Source organism: Paroedura picta, chromosome 4 (assembly GCF_049243985.1).
Source record: "Paroedura picta isolate Pp20150507F chromosome 4, Ppicta_v3.0, whole genome shotgun sequence".
Classification (NCBI taxonomy): Eukaryota; Metazoa; Chordata; class Lepidosauria; order Squamata; family Gekkonidae; genus Paroedura; species Paroedura picta.
Genome location: NC_135372.1, coordinates 76,198,269 through 76,220,014, shown reverse-complemented (window position 1 = coordinate 76,220,014; position 21,746 = coordinate 76,198,269). Strand labels below are relative to the sequence as shown.

The 21,746-nt window shown below is 38.5% G+C and overlaps 1 protein-coding gene across 13 annotated transcripts in view; it reads left to right on the top strand.

Annotated features, from left to right (window-relative positions):
* The window catches only part of NFIA (nuclear factor I A), a 592,830-nt gene extending 571,691 nt beyond the window's left edge, over nt 1-21,139 (top strand). For all 13 annotated transcript variants that reach the window (XM_077333540.1, XM_077333532.1, XM_077333538.1 and 10 more), the window contains one exon: nt 14,119-21,139. In XM_077333540.1, the coding sequence (XP_077189655.1) occupies nt 14,119-14,136 (18 nt within the window). In that variant the 3' untranslated portion in view covers nt 14,137-21,139. The remainder of the gene's footprint in view (nt 1-14,118) is intronic.
* The last annotated feature ends 607 nt before the right edge of the window (nt 21,140-21,746 follow it).

The following is a 21,746-nucleotide window of genomic DNA, read 5'->3' as shown; positions in this document are numbered from 1 at the left end:
GAGGATGTGTGCATGCTGAGCTGCATCTCCAGCTGGGGAGGTTGTTGCCTTGAAAGCCAGCTTGGTGTAGTGGTTATGGACTTCGAATCTGCAGAGCTGGGTTTGATTACGTGCTTCCCCACATGCAACCAGCTGGGTGATCTTGGGTTCGCCACAACACTGATAAAGCTGTTCTGACCGAGCAGTAATATCAGGGATCTCTCAGCCTTACCTACCTCACAGGGTGTCTGTTGTGAAGAGAGGAAATAGAAGGTGAATGTAAGCCACTTTGAGACCCCTTCGGGTAGAGAAAACCAGCATATAAGAACCAACTCTTCTTCTTCTTCTTTGTCTTCTTCTTCTGCATTACAGGTGGCTGGGGAGCCCTAATAGAGGACAATGGCCACACAGCTCCTGCTGTATACCAGTCTTGTTTCCCAGCAGGCCTGTTGTTTAGGGGGAACTTGACTGGTGCATCATTCCATCCATGGTTCGCTGATACTCATATGTATAACAATAAAAGCTGTAGCCTATTCCATGCCAAACAATTTTGATTCTGTATTCCTTTATATGGCTCAGTACATGACCCACTGCCATGCAACCAGGTTTGATTCTCCACCTCTCCACATGAAATCAGCTGGGTGAATTTGGGCTAGTCACAGTTCTTTTAGAGCTGTTCTCACAGAACAGCACTCTTAGAGCTCACGCAGCCCCACTGCCTCACAGGGTGACTGATGTGGGGAGAGGAAGGGAAAGTGGTTTGTAAGATACTTTGGCACTCCTTCAGGTAATCAAAAGTGAGGTATAAAAAACCCTGCTCTTCTATCTTCTGCGATTCTACCAACTTGAATCAGCTGCCCTTCTATATATGCTTAGTTTGGATTTGCAGTTGACATGTAAGGGTCCCTCCACAGATCCTCCATTTCATGGGTCTTTTTTTCTAAATTATGTTGCATTTCCAGATCTTCATCAAACACAAAGGTTTCAGCAAGGTTTCTGTATCCTACGAGCTTATCAGAGTAAAGGCAAACCTGTGCAAAGTGCCATGTCATTGTATAAAGTTTGGATTCTTGTCCATTAAGATACCAGTGAATTCTGAAAAGTTATAGCTTGAAATATGATTTATATTAAGGGTAGAATTTTATGACACCAAGTTGTAATGTATAGAGTACCAGGGTAAAAATCTGTCTGTGTTTGAATGTAGCTAAAAAATAAGAGAAGTGTTGTATTCCAGTAAGGAAAACCTTATGGTGAACAACAAATAGCAAGCAATGTTTTGGAAGTCTTTGAAATATTTCATCTTGCTTCCACTTAATCCTTTTGCTGTACTTTGCTTCTCAAGTAACTTCCATATCACTGGCTCACTTTAATGGGTAGAATCTATTTTTCATGAAAAAGCAGGAAATAAGCTGTCTTTGGTGAAAAAAAAAAGATTTACAAAATGTAATCATTGTTGAAATATTCCCTTTGAACTAGCTTGTCCGCGGGGGTGTCTGGCTCCCAATATCCCCGTTTCTTTAGAATACCCTTACTAGTCCTTCGTGTAGATCAGGTACACTGGTGGCTCACTTCTTTGATGTCTTGAATGAATGAAAGAATAGCATAATAAAGGGAGCTGTTGATCAAGCATAAAATACTCTTTGAGCTGACAGAATGGCAGAGTTAACACATCCTAAGCTGCTTTTAGGGTTTTTTTCCTGTGCTTTGTGTACAGTGGGGGTTTGTATTTTTTTAAAAGCCTCTGATCTATGTAGTATGCCGTCCTACAACAAAACCAAAATAGGATTTTTTTTCTTCTCTTGTTTGGTTGACTCCTTTTCTGTTCTTTTGCCTTTTTCAACCAAGAAAAATCCAAAGTTTACTGTGGCTAACCTTGAATGTGTGACATGAAAGTTTAGGACATTGACTTACAGTAAGCTTGATAACAAATAAATTTAATTACCTTCTTGAAAACTAAATCATTTATTACAAAGGATTTACAAAAAAAAGAAAGAAATCCCTCTATATCTGTCTGCATATGTATATACCGTCAAATTATTTTCTTCCATAGTCATGAGAAGGTGATCTTATAGATCCACTATATATCTTAAGTTCCTGTATGTAACTTATATATCATATTCAAAGTGGAAATCTGCCTGCTCACCTGGGTTATATTTCAGGCCTTTCCCATTCATAGTTCTGTGGTGTGTTATATTAAATGTGATTAAGTTACAGTCCAATCAACCTTTCATTCATTCTTCTAGTTTCAAACAAATAATTTATACTTTATGAACAGGGAAGTTCTGGGAAAGTAAGTTTTGCTCCATGTTTAAACTCTGGAACCAGCAGTAATTCTGCATTAGAATGTTAGTGAGTTGTTCAGACAAAATTAGAAGAAAAGTTAGCATGCAAAAAGTATGCACCCAAAACATCCATGATGGTCCTTACCATATATGAAAGATCTGTCTGTGCTGTGAATATTCCTCAAATATTTTTTCTAGCAAACCAGTGAACTGTACATTTGATATAACACACTTGTCATGATAAGCCTGGTAACTGCTGGGAAGTAAAGTGCCCCACTGCTAAATGTCTAAGATGGAAATGGGGCAGCCTCCTATTAGGATCTGGCAATGTGGTATTCAGTTTACCAATGTGGTATTGAGTTTACCACCAGTTTACCAGTGGAGGTCTGGCAGCTGAGCAACAAGGAGAAGTAAAACTGGTGTGCTGTTGACAATATTAAAATAAAAATAAAGGATTTGTAACATGCTCACAGTGCAATGATTTCTCTGTCTACAAACTACTTGAGCATTTCCTAGCCAGAAGACGAGGACAAACCAGCAGCATTACTGCCAAGGCAGACAAACACCAAGGAAGGGAAGTGACAAGGCTTATATGTTAACACTCAGTTTCTTAATAATATAAAAAATAAAGTTCATGCAATCTTAAGAATGAAATAAGCATGTGCTTTTAGCCTTAATAATCAACAAAGTCCTTTTTTTTAATAGCAGCATTATTACCATCTGGAATTACCATCTGGGGATCCCCTAGAGCTGGCAAGATCAGGACCCCGCTCCTAAGGAAAGAACTCTGGACTGCTAGCTGGACAGGGGTGGGGGGAGTAGATGGGACTAACTCCAATTAATATTCATCTTTAATGTGTTTTATCTGCGGGGGATTTTAGTAGGTTCTGTGTTTTATCTTTTATTGTAAACCGCCGTGAGTCTCTGAGAGCGGCGGTATATAAATCAAAGAATAAATAAATATTAAATATAGAAACTTATTTCTACAGTATGGACAAAGCCTGATGCATTCTGGAATATAACAGGCACAAGATGGGGGGGGGGTAGAAGAACTCTGTAGATGGCCTCTCCCTCCCCTCAGGACCTGGAAAGGCTGCAGGCTGGAGGCCCCCAGGCAGGGAACTCACCAGCAGGGGCAGCTCTCACACAGCAGGGATCTGTAGCCTCTGAGCTTTGGAGGGAACATGCAAGCCAATTGGAGGAGGAGGCACTCAGTGGCAGGACAGACTTCCTGAGTTGGTGTTAAGCTCTGAGTGGCACTTAAGCCATGAGCCAAGCTCCTCCTCCTAGGCCTTATCAGAAATATTAAGTAGAATAGATGATTTTCCTTTAAAATCTCATTATTTGGATGCAATATAGATTTGAGGGAATATAGGAGCATGCATTGCGGTGGCATAAGTATTTGGAAAAGTGGTTGTCTCCCCTACAGTATTACAAATAATTTCATATTATTTTTTCATTACACCTGTCTCTGTTATTATGAGCAATGTAAAGTGACTACAACAAATATTCCTTGTAAGTTTGTATACATCTGTAAGCAGACTCTTTCCCCATTCCATCCCCACTAAAACGTACAAAGGAGTCTTGGCCTTGTGGATGAACCCCATGCCTTTTTCATTCTTTCCTCACATGCTTTTATCAAAAGTATTGATTTCATATTCATAATATCTAGGAGTTGAACAGAATTCTGTTCATTAAACAATTCCTCCCTTTTCTTTCCTGCCACAGCCACTTGTGCCATCGGAAAAGTTGCTTCTGCATTTTCAGGGGACTGTCAGGAGTGGGGTTGGATATGGCATTGGAAGTTGCAACTCAAAAGGAAATAGTAAAAATCACAAACCATGCCCTCATGCAAGAAGTGTCAGGGCTATTCTGAATCCAACCCAATAGTCAAGGAAATGTACATTTCATGCAAAATAAATGGAAATGTCATTGTCACTAAATAAGTGAAGTGCCACCCTGACATCCAGCATACAGAGAAAAATAATGGCAATAATATTATGTTTGCTGCTAACAGTAAGAAATTGGATATATTTGGACTGTTTTTTTTCCCAAAAGGCTCACCAACAGTAAACAAAGCACACAACAAGTGACAAAGAAGGACAAAATTAACACTATGATAAATTAAGTCCTAAATGGACAGGGTAATCTTGTCATTTTCTGGAGACATTGGGCCACCCCCACTCTCAGCCCAACCAATCTGTGACCATGATGGAGGAGAGAGGAATGATATAAGCTGCTTTAACTCATAATACAGATTTCTGTATATATTCAGTTCACAGTCCATCACCTCTCCTACTCATTATTCATGCATCTTTCTCTTTTAATAGTTCAATTTGTTTTTCCAGAGTTCTGAGACATCTTAGAAAACAGAAGAAGAATAATTCAGTAAGAAATCAAGGACCTCTTAGACAATTTAAGACCTTTACATTAGTTAGCCCAAGATCAGAATTACACAGAGCTGGAAGACACCACAAAGGGCCATCCATTCTAGCCCCCCACTTTCTCGGGGGCTTAAAAATCACACACTTCTGACAGATGCCCATCCAATCTCCTAAAGCCTCCAACAAAGGATTTGGCCAGCATATTCCAGGGCAGCATATTCCATCTACAGACAGCCCTCACCATCAGAAAATGCTTTCTAATATTTAAGTGGAACCTCCTTTCCCATAATTTCATAGTTCTTGTCTCTAAAGCTGTAGTAAACAAGTTGGCCCCCTTTTCAACATGTCTGACTTTTACGTAGGAATATAAACTAGGGACTTTTGTATCACACAGCTATCATATCACCCCTTGTCCTCCTCTTCGCCAACCTACATATATCCAACTCTCAACATCTCTTTGTAAGGCATGGATTCCAACACATCAATCATCATAGACCCATTCTGAACTCATTCCAACTTATCACTATCCCTCTTGAACTGTGGTACCCAGAACTGAACACAAGATTCCAAATTAGGTCTAACCATTGCAGAATAGAGTGGTATTATAACATCCAGAAAGATCAGGCTTTCTCAACCAGGGTTTCTTGAGGGGGTTAGTACATTTTTATATATTTTTAAACTTGTTAAACATTTATCAGGTGATATGACCATATATGGTCATGTCAACCACCCCTCCCCCCAAATGGCCAATGATGGGCCAGGAGGAAGTGGGGAGGTAAGGGGCCCCAGATGGGTGGATACACAGCTATGCTTTCCAACTATATTCTGCAATATCATGCCACTTCTGGGGTTTCTCAAAGCCTGAAGGGCATTTCAGGGTTTTTACACTGGTAAGAAAGTGAAGAAAGGCTGCTCTAGATCAGTGGTCCCCAACCTTTCTGAGGTTGGGGACCGGCAGGGCATTGGGGCGTGGCCCACGCGGGCCACGCCCACGCATTGGGCCGCGCCCCCACATCGGGCCGCGCCCGCGGGCTGTGCCCGCGCATCGGGCCGCACCCGCGGGCCACGCCCGTGAACCGCGCCCGCACATCGGGCCGCGCCCCGCGAGCCGCGCCCGCACATGGGGCCGTGCCCGCATGGGCGCGGCCCGGCCCCGATTCCCTCTCCCCGCCCTCCCGCAGTAAGAAGCTTCTCGGGCCACAGGTTGACTACCCCTGCTCTAAGGGGCTAGACCAGGGGTAGTCAAACTGCAGCCCTCCAGATGTCCATGGACTACATTTGTTGGCAGGGACTCATGGGAATTGTAGTCCATGGATATCTGGAGGGCCGCAGTTTGACTACCCCTGGACTAGACAAACACAAGTCTTTGAAAGATAGCTGCATGGGACAGCGTATAGGTGGTTTAACCTTCCAGCCACATGCAGTTTCATTAACTGAAATATCCCCCACCGATTGTTGTTAGTCCTTTAAAAGGGGGAAAATCTGGGATCTCTTTTTTTGTTTTCATTTTTAAGACCATTACAATGAGTTGCAATTTATGAAAGTGTGCAAAGATAAAAGAGCTGAGACATCTCTTCATCTCTGCATTCCATGCTACTATAGATTCAAGTGGGTAGCCGTGTAGTTCCATGCTACTATAGTAAAACTCAGATCATAATGAGATTTCATAGCATCCCATCATGGATTTCGTGGCATCTCATCTATATGGCTACATAAAAGCTAAGTGTTATTGAACTGCTACTGCAATATATATGAGGCATGCCAGCCTTAGCAATCTCACAGTGCCATCCTAAGCAGGTTTATACTTATGAGTCCATTGATGTGGACTGAGAAGGTTTAGGGTGGCACAGCCAGTTCAAGAAAGTCTGAAGATTGCATCAGCCCAAAGAATTCAAAAATGACTTCAAATGCCTCCCGTTTCATAGGATTGTGCCAAAGTGACATTTCATCTAAACGAAATGTTGCTAGATACTTGCCAGTTATGAAAAATCTAGGAACTGCATATATATCCTTGCTGTACATTTACTAACTGGGAAATACCTAGATAAAGGTTCTTGCACTGAAATTACAAACCATTACAATGTTGCTTTGAAATGCTAATTATATATTCTTTACTTTCTTGTAAAAGTTACTTCAGGAACCATCCATTTGATAATTGAAGTTGCTGCCTGACTCCTTGTGCCAAGGATTTAAGCAAATATTTATTGGCTGGAAATATTGCATTGTACATTTGAACATTTACCCAAGCTAACCAGCATCAGGCTTTCATGAAACCCTGGGGTTTCTTGATGGTCCTGGAAGGATTTCCTGAATGGGTGGGAGTCATGTCAAAATGCCCCAGTGGCCAATGATAGGTGTGGAAACGGTGGGAAGGGGTCGGGCTGGGTGTGTACATATCTATGCTTCCCAACCATATTCTGCACAATTGTGCCATTTTGGGGGTTTATCGAAGCCTGAAAAATATTTCAAGGGTTTCTCAATGGTAAAAAAGTTGTGAGCCCCCACCTCCCCAAATTGCCTAATGATGGGTCTGGAAGGAGTGGGAAGGGGAGGGGGCCCAGGTGGGCATGTACACAGCTATGTTTCCCAACCATTTTCTGCACAATCATACTACTTCTGGGTTTCCTTGAAGCCTGAAGAATGTTTCAGGGGATTCTCAATGGGAATTCTCTTTTCTGTTTGTTTGTTTGTGTATGTGTGTTCATGTTATGGATTATATTGCTCTTTCCAATCTGTTACACAACTCGAGCCCCAGTTTTCTGAGGTGAAAGTGGCCTTACAAATGCTTTCTAAAAGCAAACAAATGTTCAGCATTTGAGGTTAAAAGGAGGCTGAAAAAAATCAAGCTTTCTTGGGCAGTGAGATAGTGCCTGTAGTCAATTTTTGCCCACTCATCAGATTTCCAGCAAGCAATTATTCCATACCACAGGTAACCAGGCAAGGCACTAAACCAAAAGCTTTCTTGTGATGTCTGCAATTTTTAAAAATGTCATTTCTGTTGACAAAACTATATCTCTACCTGATTTTAGACTTTCTTTAAACAGTACTTCAGTATTACAGCGCCAACAGCTAAAGTTATATGAGATTCTATCTGTGATCTCGTGCTTGGCTAGGGAAGACCTGGTTTCTGGGATGACTTTTTGGGCTACCATATGTTAGTATCAATCCCTTAACCTAATCTGTGTTACAGAGCTGGTGCAAAGATAAAGGAGAGAAGACTAATTAAATAGCTGGGGATGGGTTCTTTTAAAATAAAAAGCCCTAGTCGAAAATATACTGGGGAAAATAAAAACTATTCTATGGAATTTGTCAGAAGAGTTTTAAATGCATTAATAACCTATTTTGATTTGAAAAATAAAGCAGCTGTCACACCCTGTTCTGGATTGCACATTAGTAACCGCCTTCTGCAGCATTAAACCTTTGCCCTTGAGGACTTTTGTTTCACTTTTTGAGGGGGGGGGGGCAGTTTCTGCTGCCCAACACAGAAGCTTTGTCTAAAATGTCATTATATACTGGGAACTCTTTTGCACTGGTCTGGATCCAGTTTGAATATATATAGCTTCAAAGCCAAATAAAACAACAGTCATTTTTAAAATTGTAGCAACCTTTTGGCCTATTCCTATAGCCAGCAAAGTTAAATTTAGTATTGCTGTTCTCTTTAAGGTATTCTAAACTTTAGTACTAGTGCTACTTAGATGTTCTTTGAAAACCAAAGCAGGTTTGGGGGGTTTTTTGTTTGTTTGTTTTTTGTAAGAACCCTTTCCCAGTTAGTTTTAGCTATAGCCTGGCATTCTCAAAGTAATATAATTGCCATTTCAGACTTCCTGTTTAGGATTCAGTCAAGTAGATATTGTTTATGGTTCATAAAACCTTACTACTGTTAGGTTTTTAGGATACTGGCAATACAGGGCCTCAACTTTCATTGTGCTGTAAATTAGGGCAGGGAGAGTGTGATAATGCTCCTCCGAGAACATTAAAACAGAGCTCAGCAATGGTTAAATGGAATTTTATAAGCACATTCGGTGTGGAACTGTTTTGCATTACATGAGTTGAATACCTTAGAGATGACACACATCTGCAGGCACTTTATTAAATCCTTAGTCAGCACTTTTCACCCTGATGAGATTACTTCTTCATTTGACTGGAGAAAAGAAAGTGAAGATCTTGTACTGGACTTCAGAATTCTTTTTGATGTTTCACCTTGAGCCCTAGCGAAAGGGCAGTGAAATCCATTTTAAGATGACACAAAATAGTGACTGTATTACACTAATTTTACATAACTGATACTATTCAGTCCAGTCAGCCTGTATCATACCTACTAAAGGAATAGGTTTTCAAAAACAGAGATCACAGCTGTATGATTGTTGCTGTAGTATAAAATGTGCAGTTGTAACAGTTCTGTCCTGTATTGGGATAATACCATTTTAAAACTGAATAGAGAATTACTTCCAGTGATTAGCTAGTGCAAAGTTTAGTTTAGAGAATGTGAAGAAAAATAAAATGTTCCAGATATAGTGGTCAAAAAATGTTAACATTTTAGTTTCAAATGGTCCCTAATAATAATTTTAAAATATTGCACCAGCATAGATGCTTTTTAACAGGAAGATCTATAATGTATTTGGGGATGGTGTGTATGCCTAGGAACTTCATGTATTTTCGTTCCATACTGTAATTCCAAGTTGATCTAAAGGACAATTTAACTGCACAATCTGAAAATAATTGGCCATGTCTGAATAAAAAGATTTGGGGGTGGAAATTTAAAATAATCAATAGCGTGAAAGAAATGCTGCATATGTTCTTATCAGAAATGCTGTGAATTAATATTAAAAACCAACCCCAGATCAAAAAGTAAGTGCATTCTTGTTTCCTCTAGAAGGAAGAAGATTGCATCATGATGGCTGTGTGAAAAGAACAAACATTTAAACACCAACCCATTTGGGCACTTTAATCTTTATTTTAAAACTGTGTGCAGATGTCGTGGAAAGCCACTTTTGGTGTTCACTTGTATGTACATGATCAAATGTTTGCAAGCCAGTTTTAAAGTTTCCCAGTGGGCAGGAAACAGTTAATTCCATTTCCTTTTGTCCTGGGAGCAAAGCAGTGTGTGCAGGAGTCATATTGACACTCCCCCCTGTGCCCAGTAACTCTACTCCTATATTGACATGTTGCTCGTCAAGAACACAATAGCACTCTGTCTGCAAATCATTGCTAAAATCATCTTATAAAAAAAAAAGTTTGAAAGCGTTAAGGCTTAGACAAAGGCACGAGAGCTGCAGTGCGCAGTTCAAAATCCCAGAGTCAGCAACTTCTATTGATTAAAAACTAACCTTTAAAGTAACTCTCTGAGTGTGTGGTTAGCATTTAAATTTAAACATGTCATGAATTGATTTGTGTTACTGAATACCAACTCTGAAGGAGTTACATTCACATCAGAGTTTTTTTTCTAATTCCCTTAAGCAGCTAAAGTATTTCATGAGATGTCAGTAGGGCAGGAGAGTAGGAGAAAGGTGTTTATTGGGAGAGGGTGTGACTGGCGTTAGCCTTGTGAGTTTTCTTTCCCATGCAAATATCTTGCTCCCCCTCCCCTACACTAAAAAGAAAAGTGTGGGGAGTGCAACACAATAATTAGCCCTTTGTCTAACTTTCCCAAGTGCCAGAGAGAGGCTGATTAATTAAATATACAACAGCGTTGGGTTTTGGAGTGGGGGTCTCGCTTGTTGGGTAGGTCATAAATTAGGCTGAATAAATACTTCAATGTGTTTGCAGTGGGCCTGCTACGTCAGAGCCACTGGAAGGTTGGTGGGAGGAGAGCAGAGTGTTTCTTGCTAATGATAGTCACGTCTGGGTCTGTCTGGTTGCTCATAGCAACCAGACATGATGTAACACCAGGATGAACTTGAACTTGGGGGACTTGAAAAGGGAACAATAGACCAGAGCAATCAATAAAGCCTATTTCAGTGAAGGATTACAGAGCTGCTCTGGGGTAACCTTGTCTGCAAGGCATACACTGAATAGTAAGATGGGTGAAGAAACTTCTTTTTTCATTTTTGAGAGGAGTGCAGAAGCACTGCAGATTTAAAAAAAAAACTTAATGCAGTGAGTAGCAGAGGGAAAAAAGTGGCATGGAGAAGTGCACCCCCTTCTGTCTAAAATGTGTACTGAGTATTAAGAAAAGAAATACTGGCACAAGCTGCATTCTGAAAGAACACAAGGAGTTTCAAAAACTTTTGCTACATGTCCTTAAATGACACAGGCCACATCAGAGTCTCAATTAAGTCCCATTAATTTTGGAGCAACCACTAAAATATTAAATAGAATTTGATCTCTACTTTTAACATTAGTTTAAAGTAAATGGTGCTGTTTTCTAATCGTTTAAAATTTGCCTACTTTAAATGGGCCTTTTTTCAGTAGTTGTGTGGCTTTCAGTAGTAGGATTTCTGCACGAATAATAGCAATATAAGAAGGATAATCAAGATGCAATGGTGACATTTAGCAAGTAGGCTGGTCCTGATTATAGCTTGTCTGAAAACTGAGGAAGGAGTGACCTTTTGGTTTAAAACTTCTGGTTTCTGGAGAGCAACCCTTAGGGTATTAATGACTAAACATTTGTGTACTCACAAATGTTTGTGATCCTGGTCCAATTGTCAGGGTCACATTTTGCATTGACATGGAGTTGGTGACTACAGTATACACTTTCACCATGATGCAATGAATCTTTTTCTCGGCTTATAAAAACTCTTGAGAGCAGGTTATTGTAACTTAAGGTAGGATTGAAGTGCAAGAATCATCCTTATTAAGCACTTTCCAATTTAAGCATTCAGATGGTGAGAGTACACTCATTTGTTCAGAGTGAACAGACAATATTTTGGCAGGGTAATCCAATTCACTCTGTTTTAACCTAGTGAATTTCCCAAACTCCCTGTTCTTTAAGTGAAAATTTTAAGCAAAAACCTACCTATGAAAGCTATTTAATTTAATTACATCTATTCTGAATCTTAGGTTATAAAATCTGTAGAGAAAAGATAGCGAAGATACCTAAGGGTTTTTGTGAAAGACCAAAAATTAGACAGTGTGATGAAAAGGAAACTAGGCAACCAAACCGACAGTTTTTCTCTTGCCAACCCAATTTTACCAGTATTTATTTAACCAGTCTCTGTGACACATGGCCAAAGCCAAAATCATGCAGTCTTGAAGCCAGCAGGATTTTTTCTTTTCTTTATAATAAGCAATTTGAATTTTAATAATACCAGGTGCATTGGGGCAAGTTTGTTTTGTCTGGGAAATAATTGTGTCAGTAATAGCACTAGTTTCTGCCATTCATATCTACAGGGAATGATCTTCTTTGGTCACTATCAGCAGATGTAAACTACAGGGATAGGAGTGCTGTTAATTTGCCATCATGCAAAGAAGAAGAGGTAGTGTACTATCATACACTGGTAAAAGGAATCAACATTGGATGATTGGATAGTATGGCATAATGGATAATGTGTTAGACTTTTACCAGGAATACCTGAGTTCAGATCCCTGCTGAGCCATGAAGCATTCTGATTTTGGGTCTGTCACAGTCCAGGCAGTCTTATAAAAGCATTACATAGGTAAAAGAGGAAAACCAAGAGCTACTTTTTTATTAAGAATGTGATGAAAAATTATCATAACAATTGTGAAACACACTCAAAAGTTGGGTTACTCACCCTCCAATATGCAAGGGGCTGAAAAATGCTTCCGCATGGCCTTTCTCCATGTACAATGAGGCATAGCCGTGTGGAACTTCCTGCATGAATCATTTCAACCATCTACACACCAGCACAAGACTCCACTAGGCACACAGAAGTGAAAGGCACGGAGAAGTTTAGTGCAATTGCAGGTGTTTCCAAACATAAGAATTTGGGGCAGTTTTCAGATAGGAAGAGTAAGGTTCTAATTGTTTTATTTGATTACGAGGAAAGGGTGGCCTGGACATGTAACAAAACTTCTCTTCGTGTATCATCTCATTATGAAGTTTGGCATTGTATCCACTTGTTCATTTGAAAGTCGCAGGCATGATCTAGATGTAGATGAAAGTAATTTGCAGAATCGGAATTGAAAATTAGACTCAAGTTTTTGTTTTGCATTAATTCTGCTCCTACATATATGGATTCAGTGGCTTTTCAGAAACAGTTAATGAGAAACAAATAAGCCTAAAAACTTATGTGCCCTAAAAATTATAGAAGGGAGTGGGAAAAAAATCACTTTTATGAGTGGTTAACTCCAGCCTGTCTTGATTGATGTCTGTGCCCATTGCACAGTATCTTATAGAGTGCCGTCATTCGTGTGAACTTAATTTCATAGAACTTTTGTGCAGTCTTCTTGTTTCATTCACAGAGTCTTGACAAAAATTAGCACTTTCACTGAACCCAACTGAGTTATATTTTAAGCTCACATTCTTGGCACGAGCATTCCTTTTGGCACAACTATTCCACACGCTATAGCCAAACCTTGACACAGTCACCTTACAGAGACCATTTTAGGTAGCAACATTGTAGCACTTTTAACATATAGACTAACCTGTAACCTTTGCCATTTTAGCAGATAACATGTGCTATGATTGTAGAAAGTATTATTCTGTGGGAAACCAAAACGTGCTTTCCCTTCCAAATCTTGATAATGTTCTCAAGAAAATCTGACTGTGCTCAAGACATGCATAGAGTCCAGCGTGTGGATTAGTTGTGGGGGAAAGTATAGGAAACTATGTTTAGCCACAATCTTCACATGACTGAATCTTAATTTTTAATGGTTTTGTGGAATGTTGCAGGATTCACCAGCTTTTTTCTAATATTACAAGTAGCGTCTGAATTCCTTGTGAGGCGGAGAGCTCACAGTACTGCTTTTTATCCCCCCCCCCCAGCCTCTTCTGAGGCTTCGTTGCATCAAATGCATCTTGAATAGGAATGGAGGAAGTCTGTTTCTCTTAGCAGGGTCTTTCATTCTGTTCCTGTTCATTTTATGAAGCCGTTCAGTTAGATTCTTTGAGATTTGCACTTAGATATTTAAGTAACAAAAGGCAATGCAGTTTTGATGACCTATTGGTTGAGCAACCATACAAAAATTACCTGTTGTGTTATGTAATTATTTGTAAATATCCGTTTTTATTTCCTGACAAATGAAGACAGAGATATAAGACCATTTGCCTTGACACATGCCACAGTCATATCGGTCTTATACTATTTGTAGATTTCTTCTAGGTGTACCTTGCCATAGAGGTTCTGCCTGTTGTGCTTCCATCTGCTGGCATTTGTATATCTTCTGGCATTGTATATATTTTATTTAAGTTGGTATTGATTGCAGTTTGACTTTCTGTAGCTGATGTTATGCTTTGAAGTTTCTTCAGCATTGTTGGATGGGGAGACAGCATGCCGACTGCTAATGAGAGTTTCCTTGATAATGACCACACATAATACAAATTCTTTCCTTTCTCTTTTATTTCTTTCATGCAGTCCTGGTACCTGGGATAAAACTCATAGCTTCCCACCATCCACCAGACAGACCACCTGACCCCTTCCCAACTCTGTAACATGGAAGCAGCAGCAACACAGCGCAGTTACTTCACATCCGTGGAAGGGGCAAAGAACAGATACCAACAGCAAACTGATCATACTCAGAAACGGCAAAAAGTTATGGTTGATTGACAATGGCCGTAACGTGGGGGGAGGAGGGGATTTTTTTAAAAAAAGAATACCTTACTGACTGATGTAATCTCTCATATGGTGCTGGAAATGTTTGGGCTTCATAATTTTTGAAGTGTTTCAATTGGTAGTGTGAGCATTAGGGACACCGGGTAGTAGAGCTAGCCTGCTGGCTGCTTACTGACTTGCTGTTATAACACTTTCCATGTGTCGCCTGGTTGTTTTACAGTATTTTCATTGATTTATTTCCCATACAGGTGTGAAATTTCTTGAGAGATCATGAGAAACAGACTTAAATGATGAGTTTTGTGATAGCTGAATTCTGCAACGTAGAGTTTACAGGACAGACATGGGGCATGTTTTTCTGTAACATATCAGGATTTTTTTAATTTTACAGTCAGAAGTTAGATAGGTAACATGACTCATAAGAGCATTATCAACAGGTTGATTTTTCACTCAAGTTGCAGAGAAATATAAAGCATCAATCTACTGCTATTCACAAGAAAAAAGAAAAAGGTTTAAAATGCTGCACTTAAATGTATTTGACAATTTTCAACAATTGCATAAAATTCACATGGAAATGGGGAAGTTGGTCTGTTTTGATAGAAACTGACAGGAATCAATCAAAACAATCGAATTTTGAATTGAGAAAAGTGCAATTTCATTGGATAGCTAAATATCTTTGTAAGATAGAGATTGTTGAAAATTCTATTTTTGTTTTCCAAGTCCTACCACCCCAGGACTCTAAATTATTGGGGTAAAAAACAGCCTTGCAAGAAAAAAGGGGGAGCTATTTTTGCTTTTTATGTTTTTTATTGTTAAACTTGTATCCCTTTAAAACTGAAGGAAATTAAAACAAATTAATGGTGCTTTTACCACAATATGTTATCTACATTAAATGCTAATTAATCATTTTCTGTTATCAAAGCACATAATTAAAATTAAATCATAATACCTGTTAATTTTATAAGCTAAAGGTCACTATAATACATAATGCCAATTCTGACAAACTTTGTGTTTCCAGCAATATAGGGAATATCACTTCTCAAAAGACCTTGGTCACAGCCCGGCTCTGAGTTAGGTGTACTTCATCCCATTGGGTGGGTTTAAGCATACCTAGCCCTGGATTGAATTGTGACCCTTGAGAGAATAATAGAGAGCTGTCCAGAAAATGAAAAGCCTTTGTGACCCTGAACTGGTATTTTTTTCTGGACTGTAAAAGCAGAATAATAAGACAAAATGCTGATTCTACATCTTTTGCCAGTTCAAATGAAGGGTACCCTGGAAAAAAAGTTTGGACCCCAAATGTCCTGTATCTTATGTATAAAAAAAAAGAAAAAAAATAGGAAAAATGCAAGTTTTTTTTTTCTATCAGACAGCGGAGCACCCCTTTGCTTCCCATGCAACTTTAAGAAGGTTTCCTATATTATACATATATATACATTCTGGTTGGCAAGTCCAGCTAATCAGAGAAAGTCTCTGCATGTTCTAGTGTTAGTAACTAATTTTTATATAGTTAATGTAGGGTAAAGTAGAGTGCATTAAGACACAATATTGTAATCCCTAATCCAGGCACTTGCCTTTAAACTATGTTTGTTCAGCCCTTCAGAAGGGTTTCTACTACTGTCCTATACAATCAAGTAAACTGAATTTCTTGGGAAGACACTTTGCTCCTCATATTTTCCCTGAAACTAATTTTTTTTGTTTTGTTTTCTTGATTTGCACGAAACAAAAAAAAAATTCCATATCAATGTGCCTTGCCCTGGATAGCGATTATTTGTGGAATTGTTGCACATGTTCCTATATTGAAAGGGTTTTTTCCCTAGTCAAGCATTTGGAGACACTTTTTTGTAAATGTGACTTTTATGTCAGCCATTGTCAGTTTCAGCATCTTAGAATTCAGTAGAATGTTAGTTGTTTCCACAGATAGCGGTAGTGTTTTCTTGTCCTGTACGGTCAGTGGCAGTGCTATTCTGAGATCTGTAGATGCTAGATTATCAGTATTTTTGGATGTTGCTGCATTTACATTTTATTTGGAGTCTTCCTTTTGTTTTTGTTTTTCCCCAGATATATGAAAATATGCAATACCTGCTTATATCATGTAGAAGAAAAGCTTAGCAATTCTTAATTTTTCTTTGACTTTTTTTTTATTTGACCAAAGTCAGTGCTGCACTTGACGCAGTGTGTTTTAGGTGTTTGTAATTTTTTGGGGGGGTGATTTTTGAATGCACATGTAGGAAGGGCTCTTCTTAGAGAAGCAGTCAAACTGTGAAGCACTAAGCTGAACCCTGCTTCAAGCAAGTTTTGTTTTACAACTGTTCCTTTCACAAGCAAGCCTTAAAAAAAAAACTCCCTTTTTCTTCAGCTCCCACACCCATTTTTATTAGCAGATTGCAATCAATCCACATTCAATAAAAGTATATAATGCCCATTTTTATATGCACGTTTTTAAAACTTCCAAGTTCTGAAAATTGTTTACTGGTTATTCTCTATTTAAGGAAAAAATGTTTTGAATTTTCATATATGTCAGATAAGTGGTTGAGTAGTCATTTGCTCTGTTGTATTGTGTAATTGTTAGTATTATGGTATCACATCCACTAGCCAGCATTGTTTGCCTTCCCTATAGCACTTAGCAGGGCATTACTTTATTAAGACATATGTGCACTAAAAAATAAAAAATAAAAAAATTAGCAGCTTTCAGTGCTTCACAGTGAAGGGAAAAAAGCCTAGACAAACATTTTGTCAGAACCTTGCTATAAGCCAAGGTATTACCAGTAAATTGGTTGTATATACAACAAAATTGCACCCTTTTTTAAAAAAACAAAACAAACTAAGCAATAGTTTGGGCAGTTAGTTGTTTTTAGTGAGCATGTCGTAGTCATGGCCGCAAAGAGACAGAATCAAAGCTGCCCACTCAGAAGCGATGTAATTTGTATGTTGTATAGTTTTATTGATTACACTGATTTATTCTACCCTATTTTATAATGCAGGACTTTTGTAATGTTGTTTAAATGAGGAAAATTTCTGTCAAATTAGCTTAGTGGAATTTCTGATTGTTCGTTATAAAGGCAGCATTCATAGAATTGCTTTTTTTCCCCTTTGGGAACTGGATTTAAGTTAAAAACTTTCCTGTTTCCTTTTTGTATGTATTTAAATACAGTTATTTTTTTTCTTTTCTCAATAGTATAGCATATTCCTATGCTTGAGAAGTATAGGCTACTGAAGAACCATTGTAAATGGACATTACAGATATGCTGTATTTTTGAAGGTGTTTTATCGTATTAAGTTTGAAGATGGTAAAGTTAGGGAATTCTGATCAGAATTGCATAAAACAAATTGTTTTAAAAGGCTTTAAACATTAGGTAGGCGGTCAAGGGTGTTTACCAACAGGGGTTGTAAAGTATTAAAGACACTAAATTAAATTTTGGTTCCTCTTATTATCATGCAGAAACACAGCAGTTCAGATCTGTTCAGGTGTGGAGAACAAACAAGGTTTTATTCCTCAAAATGGAACAGAGAATGGAGACCTTAGGGGACACAGCTGCATGGGGTGTGCAGTCTACAATAAAGAAATAAGCTTGAATCACACATCATAATCAGATTCACATTTGCATTGCCCATTTTGAAATTGCTTTCTATTCATTGTGCAACCAACTTTTCTTTGTGATCCTTTCTCTGAAAACCACCAGACGCACAAACATCGACTTCCCCCCTTCTTCCCCCTTACAATCAAAACAACAATATGTCTCCATGAATTGACTCTGACTATTAAATATTTGTTATCTTTATCCCTTATTAAAATTGGGCCTCACCTAATGTCACCCTGCACACCTCTGCAATACTGTATTTATTTACCATATTTTATGGTGTGTTTTTTAATGGCTCTAATGAGCCATGGGTATACCTTGTTTGTATCGTGATCTTGGCTCCTTCTCTTAAGAGAGTAAAAGAATAGAAACTTTTCAACTCCACTGTATTCAGTCAGCCCACAGGAATATGCAATATCCCTCTACCTAGTTTTCTTTCACTATTTCCTTTCTGTTCCATATATTTTGCCGCTTTGTAGTGACAGTGTTAACATTTACCGTACACACACACAAAGACAAACAAACAAACCCAAATACATGGCATAAAACAATGTTTTCCCCTGTGATCTTTTAAAGAATGTCAGTACTATACTTTGCATTGTGTCTCTAGAAATATCTTTTTGAATTATTTTCCTTTGGTAGAAGACCTCCATAGAACAAACATTGCAAACCACAACCGGCATGAAAATGTAAGGAGAGCTTCAATGGCACCTAAACTAAACTCATCTTCATGAGATCTATTGGGGGAGATCTCATGAAATGAACTCTGCCTACCAGGCGAGGTTTCCATTAAATCAAGCTTCCAAAGCCAATTTTGTCTTGAAGTCAATGCATGTATTACTGTTTGACAGTAAAACCCAGCTATACCACCATCAAGTCCAAGGCTGTGCAATAGTCTAATTAGTATCGAGTACATTTTCCTTTTATTTTTTCCAATAAAAAAGCAGTGGGATGAAAATTGCTTTGATATATAGCAGGTAACATTGAAGCTATTCCATAGCACTTAACTGTAGTGAATACTGTGTCACCAATTCTGAAATCAATTTAATGTTTAATGCAAATCCATTACATGGTGCTATTACAGGCTGGCAAAATGATTTACAAAAATGTGACAACTTGGGCTCAATTCACTCTGCTTTCCAACAATGTAAATGCATAGCAGTGTTTATCTGCATGAGAACTATGCACTAATATAAATCTGAAAGAAAAAAAAAGAAATATATCAACTTTGATATCTAGTTTCCGTTTACTTCAATCCTTTGCCTTTTTGGTCATTATTATAAATGCCAGCTTTAGGACAGAAAGAAATATAAGAAAACCAGCATAATACCTGATATATTAAAAATGTAGTGCCTGTGAAATCTGTATTATATTGCTCTTCTGAAGTAAGATTTTTCTACACCAGTAGCCTTCGCTGTCTGTCAGAATCTTCTGATATAGGTGATGTAAAATAACCGTACAATATTAATGCATGCTATTCCATAATGCTTAGTGAGCTGTATGAATATTACTCAAAGTTATGTTAGTCTTTTTTTTCCTGACTTGGTTCTTGTCAGATAGGTTTAAAGATATTTCACTGAGAACACAAATTCTGTTTTTTCTTGATTTTGGGTGTTTTCAGTATGTTGGAGATATACATTTACTTCAAATTCAGTATTACTTTTGTTGGGGGGCATTCTTTATTCTTGAAGGCAGGCATGGGGTTTGAAAACAGAAATCCATGTGTGGGGTAGTTTTGCTTACAAGCTTCCATAAGAACTTCAGGAGCTCAGTCTGAAAGAACAATAAGACATATTGCAATTAAGGGACAAATCTCAAACTTTGAACTGACATTGGAAATGTTTTTTTTTAATGTACAGTATTTAAACCAGGTACCCATGCTTGGCCTTTCTTCACACCAGACCTCCTAATATTAAAACAACCTTTGAAGAACCTTTCAAAACACAACCTCATATGGCTGTTTAATTTCATGCACCACTGCAACTTTTGTTTCTTCAAAAGAAAACTGTATGAAGAACTTTGGGCCCGATTCATGAATGGTCACTAGGCATTAACATAGGATTTGGGTGTGTTTTTAAATTCAAATTTGAGTTTGTTTTTCCCAGAAGACAAGTATAAACTTTAGCATGTTGTGAGAAATTGATTTCTTGTCAACCAAGGGACATCATGGAAGCAAGACTTAATCCCATAGCTACAATATCTAGATCACTTGACATGAATAAGGGCAAAGGAGACCAAGGGGAATAATATTTTGATGACTGCACTCTCAGTCTGCATTTTGCACAGATATGAGACATTTATTGTGCTGTTGAACAAAATATAATTCGGTTATAAAAAAAGCTGGAATTTTTGCATATATTTTGCACTTCCTTTCAGGATCTGTCCAGGAACAAAGAGCATTGCAATTCAGGATTTCATTAGGTGTTTCATCCAAACAATCATGCCTCCTCATGTATAGCCATCCTTCAAATCAGTTATTTTTTTCCAGGCTAGAAAGGAAGATGGCCAGAATAGTCACAGTTCCAAGGACAAGAGTAGCTTGTAGGCAAAAGCTAGAAAAGCCTGTCAATTCACAGTAGAGAAGTGATCTTAATGTAGTCTTGGAGAGCACAAACACTCAATAAAGCTATGTGGCTGGATGAGCAGGATCCCCTCTGTACCATTTCTTTTGTTTCTGCTGTAGGAAGGCAGGAAATCATACTTTTGCAGTTATTTTGCAGGCTTGCAAAATAAGTTAGTAGGAACATTCATCTAATGCGAAGTACCTACAATGCACCTGCTGATGGCTTCTTTGCACAATCAGGCATTCATCAGCTCACTCAGTTCTAGAAGTCATATACTTTAATATGCATTTTCCATTTGGTGTTATCAAAGCACTTCCAGTGGACATACGAACAATCTGCTCCAAAATCAATGAACCCCATGTTAATACCCCTGTGTCTCTACCTTTCTTTATGAATCGGGCCCCTTGTGCCTCTAGAATCTTTGTATTGACTCTCATAGTTATCATTTTAGTTTTACTGTGTTCTGTGAAAATTTGCAATTGGTTGAGAATCACTGTGGGCAATCCATTCTTTTTTTCGACTAAATCTCTGCAGGTTTTTTGAGCTGGTGTGGATTAGTTTAACTCTTGTATTCAACCATTAGTGCTACCACCCTCTCACATTACAATACGATTACTGGAAGCAAGTACTGCATTTCCTATGCAACAAAAAAGGAAAATAAAAAATTGCTAATGCTAACAAGTTTTGTTGGTCTTTACTATATAGTGTGTATGTAGGTCACTTTACATGTTTATGACTTGGGACCAGGTAAGAGAGTAATATCCTGAATGCTGAAATCTGTTGTGGTCAGAGAACATGGTTTGGGAATGGACTACAGTGAAACAGTACATTTCAGAATATTGCAGCATCTTTATTCTAGCATCACAAGCAGGTACAATGAACAGCTCAAATAGTCTGGGTTTCAAAGTAACACCAGTACATTTTCAAGACATTCAATGGGCTGTCCTCAGTTCTTTTATCAGCTAGCTAGAGAACTGTTGTCTGGCTCATACCACAAGATCCTGCCTACCACATTATGGAGTAGTTGAACAGAACACAGAACCAATGCTACTTATCCTAGAAGAAGAAGAGTTGGTTCTTATATGCCACTTTTCTCTACCCGAAGGAGGCTCAAAGCAGCTTATAGTCGCCTTCTCTTTCGTCTCCCCACAACAGACACCCTTTGAGGTGGGTGAGGCTGAGAGAGCCCGGATATCACTGCTCGGTCAGAACAGTTTTATCAGTGCCGTGGCGAGCCCAAGGTCACTCAGCTGGCTGCATGTGGGGGAGTTCAGAATCAAACCCGGCA